General features: G+C 37.0%; 2 protein-coding genes across 2 annotated transcripts in view; both read right to left on the bottom strand.

Moving 5' to 3' along the window:
- Window positions 1-3581, bottom strand: part of LOC107618882 (2-methoxy-6-polyprenyl-1,4-benzoquinol methylase, mitochondrial) — a gene marked incomplete in the record, with an annotated part of 4725 nt that extends 1144 nt beyond the window's left edge. Inside the window, 8 exon segments of the mRNA XM_016321058.2 lie at window positions 1-74; window positions 657-728; window positions 836-980; window positions 1089-1247; window positions 1921-1982; window positions 2103-2229; window positions 2363-2465; window positions 3428-3581. Of these exon segments, the coding sequence (XP_016176544.1) occupies window positions 1-74; window positions 657-728; window positions 836-980; window positions 1089-1247; window positions 1921-1982; window positions 2103-2229; window positions 2363-2456 (733 nt within the window).
- Window positions 4379-8857, bottom strand: LOC107617887 (pyrophosphate-energized vacuolar membrane proton pump). Its single transcript, XM_016319764.2, has 8 exons — window positions 8465-8857; window positions 7045-7619; window positions 6527-6906; window positions 6223-6309; window positions 5797-6127; window positions 5152-5562; window positions 4983-5042; window positions 4379-4867 (listed from the first exon to the last, which is right to left on the bottom strand). Exons 1-8 carry the CDS (start codon window positions 8730-8732, stop codon window positions 4661-4663), a joined length of 2319 nt encoding a protein of 772 aa, XP_016175250.1. The 5' UTR covers window positions 8733-8857; the 3' UTR covers window positions 4379-4660.

Below are 9442 nucleotides of genomic sequence, written 5' to 3' on the forward strand. Positions count from 1 at the left end.
ACTGATAAGATTCACGGTCACCAGCAACCATCTCTCCCATAGATGGAATAACGGAGAAAGAATATAAATCATACCTGCAAGAAGATGAATAGCAGAACATTGAAGATTTAATTCGCAAGGAAGGCATGCAAGGATTGTAAGTTTTCAGCTGGCTCATTATTTTCGTTTCTTTTCTTCCATCTTTCTTGGAAGACATCTCACCCACTCTGTAAATATATGTTATCTAGTTTCCTTCTACTTTCAAATACACTAGTTTCTTACCCAAAATTTGAAGTCTATAAGCAAGAGGAAATTATACAGTTCTATGTAAATATGGAATATGTATTCCATAGAGTGTATGCGTTGATTACATTCATTACTGAATAATTTTGTTCAACTTTATTTCTCAAATTTAGCATGCATTATATCAAGAGGAGCACTAGGGGGCCAACACTTTTGTTAAATTCTGGCCAGCACTTAACCATCAAAAGGAAATTGAATGATTCTACACCATTAGATGCAATCTCACACCATTAAAAACATCATTGATGGCTAAAAACCACAAAATCTGCTGGCCCCCTAGACTTTCTCTTGTATCAATATCTACTCTATCACCTTTTTCGGAAGGAAACAACCAGTATGCAGCATTCTTGCAAAACAGAGCAAATGATACTTACAATTCTTTAAATACAGGAATTCCCACATGGCTAAGTTCAAGGCAAAGGAACCTGCCTCCACGCTTCAGTACCCTGTCAAAAATGATCAACCCAGAAAGTGATAAACCATACATTTCCATCAGTAGCCATAAGCTGCGATGGCACACAAGTTACAACATCTTTAAAAAATGCAAGCCTACCTATGAGCTTCACTGAGAACTTTCTCTATGTGTGTGACATTCCGTATCCCAAATGCTATAGTGTAACCATCCATTGAATCATTTTGGAATCCCAAGCTTTCAGCATTTCCCTCCACCCATACAAGGGAACCGTCTTCAGTGAAACCTATTATTGTTAGCAGAAATTCACTTCACATAAATACAAGTATGCAGAACCAAAGTCCTTTATAAAAGTCAGAAATAACTAATGACATTGTAAGGCACTCTCATTTACCTTTCTGCAAGGCCCGCTGTTTGCCAACATTTAACATGTTAGGGTTAATATCACACACATATATCTTAGTTTCTGCCTCTAATATATCTTCAAAATCACGTTGAATTCCTCTTTGCTTAACTCTGTTTATCCTTTCTAAGATTCTGAAAGCAACATCCCCTGTAAAATCATGAAATCTTATCCTTGATATAAAGGATAATGAAGCATAGCAAAGATGATATGCAGCAGTAACAACACTTTATTCCTCTAAAATCCATACCAACAAGAATATTGCTTAGAGAAGCAAGCTTTATTTTAAATAAAAATACACATTGCATAATTATGTTCGTCATGGAAACTTCAAACAAACAATTGAACATGAAGCGCACACAGCTTACTTTTGAACAAAGTTAAAATGCCATGTATTGCCGTAATGAGTCTTTTGCAACATTAAAATTGTTCAAATAATGTATACTTTTTGACTACTATCAGCCAGCTAACAAACAATTCCTTCCTGTACACTTCGTAATTGGACATTCAACAAGAACACGAGTAAAATGCCCATTATGAATAAAAATTTAAGAGTATGCTGCAAACTAAAAACTGCTTTAGCTAAAAAAGAAATAGAAAGACAGATCAGCAAACTCGGAGCAGGTAGACTTCACTGTGACAAGTGCCTCATGAACTAAAACGTCTCTCCCTTAAATAAATGGACAAGTCTATGATATCTTCCAGGTACACAAGTATCTCACATGGGTTATCCCCTTCATGTCATATAAATTATAACAGATCCGAATTTACTTCATATTCATATGCTCAGAACAGAAACATTGTAGAAAGTAGAGTTATGAACCTGTGCCACCAGCCACATCAAGATGCTTCATTCCAGGAAAAGGATTGAGCTTTGAAACCAGTCTGAGATGTGAGTAGAAAACAAAGGATTTTATTCAATGTCAGATGCTAATAGCAACGGGATTCAGAATCTAAACTTTAGGAAACAATAATACAACCGAAAGGCAGCAATGAGAATGTAACCTGTCCTTCCACAACCGGTGCAACCCGGCACTCATGAGATCATTCATGAGGTCATAGTTAGAAGCAACGTTTGAGAAGACATTCCCAACCATTGCAGCCTTTTCTTCTTCTTTCACTTCCTTGAATCCTGAAAGTGAAACGTGACAAAGTATTAATTACAAATCGGTGTCATGAAAAAAGAAAAGGAAAAAGTCCAACTTTATTATTATAAAAGAATAAAAGACACTATTCTTTGCAGAGAACAAGAAGTGAAAACCAACCAAAACTGGTGGCATGCGAATGGAGGTGGGATGTGGAAGACAAGAGAGGAAACAACTTATTGCCCAACTTTCGAGTCACTGTTCGCAGAGCCATGGCTGCTCACTGCAAAAAGGAAATGAAACCAACAAAAAAAGATGGAATGCAAGTAGAATCAATATCGGATGCAAGGCTATGATAGATTCAAAACTAGCATGCTTGTGGTGATTTTTGTTTTGGAATGGTAGGCTAAGAAGGTGATTGACTCATGTGATGAACAACAACTACATCACTTGTTCAAATCAATTATCCACATTAGCACTCAATCTTTGATGGATCTTCTAAAGTGAATATCCTTGTAAAGTGAGGGTGCAACAAGTTAAACCTTTGGATCATTTGGTGGAATCCATACAAAATGGAAGTTATTGACCTAATTGCAGTACTTATATAGCAATTAGGTCAATAACTTCCATTTTGGAAGAAAAATTTGTCCACCAAACCCCTTCAAATTCCCATTGTATTTAGTAAATATACTTAAGAACAATACATAAATAAATAATAGATCCTCTTTATTTTATCTTCTCAATTCATGATTTTATTAACATGTTCTTCCTATTTTATTCATAGAGCCTTTCAATATGCTTGATATCTTCCATTTCCTACCCCTCACCACCACACTAACCCAATAGCACAATCAAACAACAAACTACAGCAATATAACACGATAAGATGCAATGTGATGAGAGTAATTTGTAAAGCCTGTTATGTTAGTTACTACTAATACACAATCACCGTAATATGCATACGTTATTGTACTCATTCTTGTTACAAATGAACTCAACAATATGTCTTGATACAATATCCCTACAGAACTTTTATCAAACACCTGGAGTTCATCATTTAAAACCCTGCGAAACATCATCTGAACACTGAATCCATAGCTCAAAAGCACAGAAGAATTTTTCAGCACTATCTTCTCCAACAAACAAAAAAACATAATTTAATAAATCAATCAAATAATCATCATAGTCGGACACCAGACCCATCCAAAGAAGTTTACATAAGAAAAGGGAAAGAAAAAATCACACCCAACGAAGTACCACCGTCGAACTCGCCGCACAGTCGCCGAAGCTCCTCCACTGGCTGACCCCACCGCTTGGTTGTTGTCGCAGCGTTTCTCCAGAAGGTAAGCAGAAAAGTGTGTCTGAGTTTTTTTTTTTTTTCGCCATTTGTTTCAGGTTAGTACATTCCCAACACGTATATTCAATTTTATATTATCATTTTAGAAAAAAAAATCAATTACCCGATATATATATATATTATCCAACTTTATCTTGTCATATTAATAAATATAAATTTAAATCGAATGCACATGGTTTTAAGAGTCTTATAAATACAGGAATTGATTAAGGAAGTGATTAGAAGTAGGGCCCTTAAAAGTATATTAACCTTTGGGGTAAACTAAAAGAAAAAACTGCTATATAGAACTGATATTATTAAAATAAAGGTGGTAATATCTATCTAAGTAAATTGTCATTTTGGTTAAAAAATTAGCTTTTTGCAAAATAAGCCCCAAAAGAAAAAATATCACTCTGGTTATCAAAGATGATTTCAATTTCGAAAAATACACTTATTTTTTATAAATAATAAACAAGTCATGTATTTGTGAGGAGTGTGTGGATCGGTATTAGTGTTTGAAACAAGAAGAAACAGAGAAATACATTGTTATTTGTTAAGAATTTTTTAAAATAATAATAAAACTAATAATTGCTATATATTATTTCATTGCTGATCTTGACTCAAGTGCAAATGTGCAATGGAAAAGGATACCGTTTGCAAACTGATACAATTAAACCTTTAAACGAGTAATACGGCATTGATGATTGATCTCTTTAAGCAAATGGAATCGAGTTGTTACATGCTCTTTGAACAAAAAATTTCGTCATTTTTTAATAGTAAATCTCTTGGTATAAAAGCATATGAAAACCCCTTTCCTAATATTCGAAGTTACTACGGGTCCTGAAATCAGATTACAAGAATGAAGAATCACACCGTCCAATCTATCTTTGAAATTGATAATAATGATATTTCCCAAAAACATTGGCATCTTCCAAAGCCGGAAAATTAATTGAAAATCCTTGTCGGCAAAATCTAGTTCTTGTGACAAATTTGGAATTCTCATAATCGAAGAAGCTACCTAAAGGTGGAAAGAAGCTATTGATTGGTACAAAATAAAAGGCAAAAAAGCGACTGAAAGCTCCGACAAAAAATAGGATTTAAAAGTAAAAGAAGCCTCTACTACCAGAGTGGCTCCCACTCATTCAAAAGAGCTTGAAAAGAAGGCCGCCATGGGTGGCAAAAAATGGAGCAAAGACGAGTGATTCCACGGCCATAAGCTTAATAAGGATATTGAGTGAAGGCCCAGAAGTGTCCTTCAAAGGGTCACCAATGGTGTCACCAATAACAGCTGCCTTGTGTGGATCAGATCCCTTTGGTCCCAAGGTCCTAGCATGCTCAGATGCACCGGCCTGAAATAAGAAATTGCCAGCGAATTTTATCATCCAATGAACAAACACAATGAAAATTCCATAATAGAAAAAAAAAAAAGCATTCTCAAAAAAGTTCCAGTTTAAAAATCTTTACCTCAATGTACTTCTTGGCATTATCCCAGGCACCACCAGTGTTTGATGCTGATATTGCAATCTGAAAAAACAATTCAAAAGAACAAAGATTCAGAAAACTTGACAGGAATGTTGGAACACAATACTTCCAACTGAACTTCACATAATGCAGTCTTAGTAACTGATATTACCTGCACACCAGAAACAAGAGCACCTGCAAGAACGCCTGAGAGAGTTTCCACACCAAAGAAGGTACCGACAATGAGTGGTGTAAGCATGACAAGGGCACCTGGAGGAATCATCTCCTTGATGGATGCATCAGTGGAAATCTTGACGCATGTGGCATAATCAGGCTTGGCGTGACCCTCCATGAGTCCTGGAATGGTGTTGAACTGCCTGCGAACTTCCTCAACCATCTTCAAAGCTGCACTTCCTACACTCTTCATGGTCATGGCAGAGAACCAGTAGGGGAGCATGGCGCCAACTAAGAGTCCAATAAAGACCTTGGGAGTCAAGACATCAACAGTTGAAATTCCTGCTCTGCTGACAAAGGCACCGAATAGGGCCAAAGATACCAGAGCAGCAGATCCAATGGCGAATCCCTAGTGATGGAAGAATAGAACACATAACTCAGGTGTAACTTTGGGTTGATAATCATGATGAAATGACCAGAGGATAAGAAGTAATCAATAACATTAGAATATTTTTTAACTCGTTCTTAATTAAGATAAAGGCTATAGATACTAATCTATATTTTAGCATAGATGTAACGCCATAGTCATTTGAACAAAAATATAGGCTGAATGTATGCAACCACTCTAAAAGCTTCAAATTACCTTGCCAATGGCAGCAGTTGTGTTGCCAGCAGCATCAAGTGCATCAGTTCTCTCGCGGATACGATGGCTCATTCCAGCCATTTCAGCAATGCCTCCAGCATTGTCACTGATAGGTCCATAGGCATCAATAGCCAATCCAGTAGCGATGGTACTAAGCATTCCAAGGGCAGCCACAGCAATTCCATACATTGCAGCAAAACTGAAACTTACGAAGATACTTATGGCAATGGCAAAAATAGGAATAATGACAGACTTGTATCCTAGCGCAAGGCCAAAGATGACATTGGTTGCAGCTCCAGTCCGGCAGGAATCAGCAACATCTTGTACAGGGCTGAAAGTCAATCACAAAAAGGAAGTTAAGGGCATTACACATCTATCTATAAATGAAATATAGTAAGGCACGTCAGAAACTCAGCATTCAGCTACCTGTAAGCATTGCTTGTATAATATTCCGTGACAAACCCTATAATAAGTCCAGCCCAGAGTCCTACGGCCACACATAGGAATAACTGCCTGAAAATGTCAACCATGTAAAAACAACTCTATTAAAAACGTTATCAACAATCCAAGATAACAAAAATAAATGAAATATGGGAATATAATCAAGAAACGGAGACACGAGGTTTTAATGGAATAATCTAAAGCAATACTATGTATATACAAAACCAGGCCAAGAAATTCAACAAACAATTTTTTCCCATAAAAAAACATTAAAACAAACTTAACGTACCAGCTCTTAACTTCTTTCTGAGCTCCAAAGTTGAAAATAGTGAAGGTCGATGGGAGAGCAAGCCAACTAATAATTGCAATTCCAACAGTCATGAGTGCTGTAGAAATGATAAGCTGCTTTTTCAATGCTGGTTCAATTTCCTTGACGGCTTTGATCTCAAAGAAATCAGTTGCAAAGAGAGTAGTAATCAAACAGATGAGAATGCCCACAGAGCTGACAAGTAGGGGATACAACATGGCAGTGAAGTCATGGTCGATTCCAAATGAGGAAATGGAAGCAACAACAAGGGCAGCACAAGATGATTCAGCATAGGAGCCAAAAAGATCAGAGCCCATCCCAGCAATATCTCCAACATTGTCACCAACATTGTCAGCAATCACCTGATAAGATCATGAAAATGGATCAATTGTTTCAGCAAATACAGGGAGGACTGATGAGATAACTACATTATTCTTCAATCAATTCTTCCTGTGAAGAAAATGGAAAAAGGAAGTAGAAAGGGGGGAAATGTGACTTACAGCAGGGTTTCTTGGATCATCCTCAGGGATATTTCTTTCAACTTTTCCTACAAGGTCAGCACCAACATCAGCAGCCTTGGTATAGATACCACCACCAACTCTCCCAAACAGAGCCATGGAAGATCCACCCAAGCCATAACCAGTTATAGCCTCAAAAAGACCTTCCCAATCATCACCATAATATATCTTAAAGACATTAATGGCAATGTAGAGCACCAAAAGACCATTTGCTGCAAGCAGAAAACCCATCACTGCACCAGACCTGAATGCAGTGATAAAAGCCTTCCCAACTCCCTTTCTTGCTTCCAAGGTTGTCCTGGCATTGGCATAGGTTGCAATTTTCATCCCAAGGTAACCAGAGAGAACCGAAGTCAAAGCACCGAGCAAGAATGATACAGTACTGAACAATGCAGTTGCAAGGGCTGGCTTGCAAATCTTAGTCTTGTCATATGTGCAAGCCTGGCTCTTGGTGCTGAAGCTTTCCACAGAACCCAGGAAAAGGAAGATCAGAACCGCAAAAGCAACCATGAAGATTCCCACATACTGATATTCAGTGAAAAGAAAGGATGTGGCACCTGCAAACAAATTCAGAGCTTGTAAGTACAAAGACCAAAATACCCATCCAAGTCCCAACACTAAATGTGTAAGCAAATCAGCAATGTGCCATATTAGTCTATCACATGCCATGCGGTGATTAGGTATCAGCATTCTAGATTAAGGAACCACCACAGTCAGGTTGATTATTTTAAAGCAAATTACTTTCTTCATCAAAATCATAATATTTATACAGGCAGCAGGATATATACCGATTTAGGATGCTTCCATCATTCTTGGAATCAGAACAATTTGTAATATGATAAAACCCCACAGTAAAATATCAACAGTACTAGATGGATTATTAATTAATTATTAATTTATTACAAAATAATAATAACAACAACTAAAAATAATAACCGCACTAACACTAGATAATAATAGGACGGATGTACTAATAATAGCAGATTAATAATAAGAAAAACAACGACTTCATATTAAACCATAAAGTGATAAAACACTAAGATATTTTGACAACAGCTATATTTCAGGCTTTCAGATAAACAGATAAAGCTAGATCTTTGTGTATCCACTATTCACGATAATATCTAGTAGTAGCATTCAATTCCAATAATTCGGGAACTTAATCTACACAGTCGTTAAGACCGCAAACGGCACAGAAACACGAACACTTTAAATCCAAACAAGCACTAACAAGCTTATCCTTTCGAAAGCATAACTATTTACTAACACAACTACTCAACCGAACAAATAAGAAAAACAAAAAACAAAACACAAAACGTTAGATTCAGCTCCAAAAACGACACGCCAGAAAAATAAACCGACGACACAACGAGATCTCAAGTAAGAAAAGCTCAGATCTCACCTTCGGAGATGGCGCTTTGAATGTCGGCACACTTGACCACGACGCTATGGTCGTTGATTCCTTCCTCCTCTTCGATCAGGTAATCTCCGTAACCGTTCTTCCCGTTGTTGTTGTTGTTGCTGTTACCACTCGAAGACGACGTTGCGTGCGGTGTGAGCTTCACCTTTGAAACGAGGAACCACTGCACCAGTGAGAACACGATCCCGACGACGGCGCATACCGGAATCACTATCTCCGTCGCGAGCTCCGACAGAATAGCCCCTCCCATTCTCGCCGGAAAAAACCTAACTCCGCCGGTTACCTCACCGGAAAAATGTAAAGCGGCGTTCGCCGGAACACAGAGAGAAATGGAGTGTAAGTCACGGAGAGAATGTGAGCTCGAGTGCGGCGAGGCTTGCGGTTTTATAGCGGGGGAGAGAATGATGGGGTACGTGAAAGTTACGAACGTTATGTTGTACCCTGTTTTGTGACCGTTGGATTTGGTGTCATTAGATTTGAAGTGATTTGAACGGTGGATGAGTGAGGAAATGGAATGAAATTAAGGCGGGAGAGAGGAAAATGATTTTGGAGAATGGAGAGTGTGTTACACACGGATATAAAAATATAAAATAAAATATTTATACTTCTTTGAAAGTACAAACATATCTTAAAAAAAATTAAAGAAACTTTAGTAAGCTAAATCTAAGTTGTTTGGATTTTTGCTTGGCATTTATAATTTACCCCAAAAAAATTATTATTATATTCTAAGTGACACAAAAATAATTGCTTGCAACGTAAACCCTATTAAATGAAAATATTTCAAGTTATACATGCCTAATTGCTTTTATGTATGATGGTTCTAGTTTTGTATATTAAAACTCCGTTAAAAAAAATTAGTCTCATAATGTTGTCTTATTAACTCAATTTTAACCATCTCTTATAGAGAATACATATAATTTCCAAAAAGAAAAAAAAAACAAATACGAAAATAAAAAACTA

This window comes from Arachis ipaensis, chromosome B09 (assembly GCF_000816755.2).
Source record: "Arachis ipaensis cultivar K30076 chromosome B09, Araip1.1, whole genome shotgun sequence".
Lineage (NCBI taxonomy): Eukaryota > Viridiplantae > Streptophyta > Magnoliopsida > Fabales > Fabaceae > Arachis > Arachis ipaensis.

What these genes read in the sequence shown, in the direction of transcription:
- LOC107617887 (XM_016319764.2), bottom strand. Translation starts at nt 8,732, where the DNA reads ATGGGAGGGGCTATTCTGTCGGAGCTCGCGACGGAGATAGTGATTCCG. An exon ending in CAGAAAGAAGTTAAGAGCTG is followed by an intron (nt 6,310 to 6,526) that starts GTACGTTAAGTT and finishes TGACATTTTCAG; the next exon opens with GCAGTTATTCCTATGTGTGG. An exon ending in CAACTGCTGCCATTGGCAAG is followed by an intron (nt 5,563 to 5,796) that starts GTAATTTGAAGC and finishes TTCCATCACTAG; the next exon opens with GGATTCGCCATTGGATCTGC.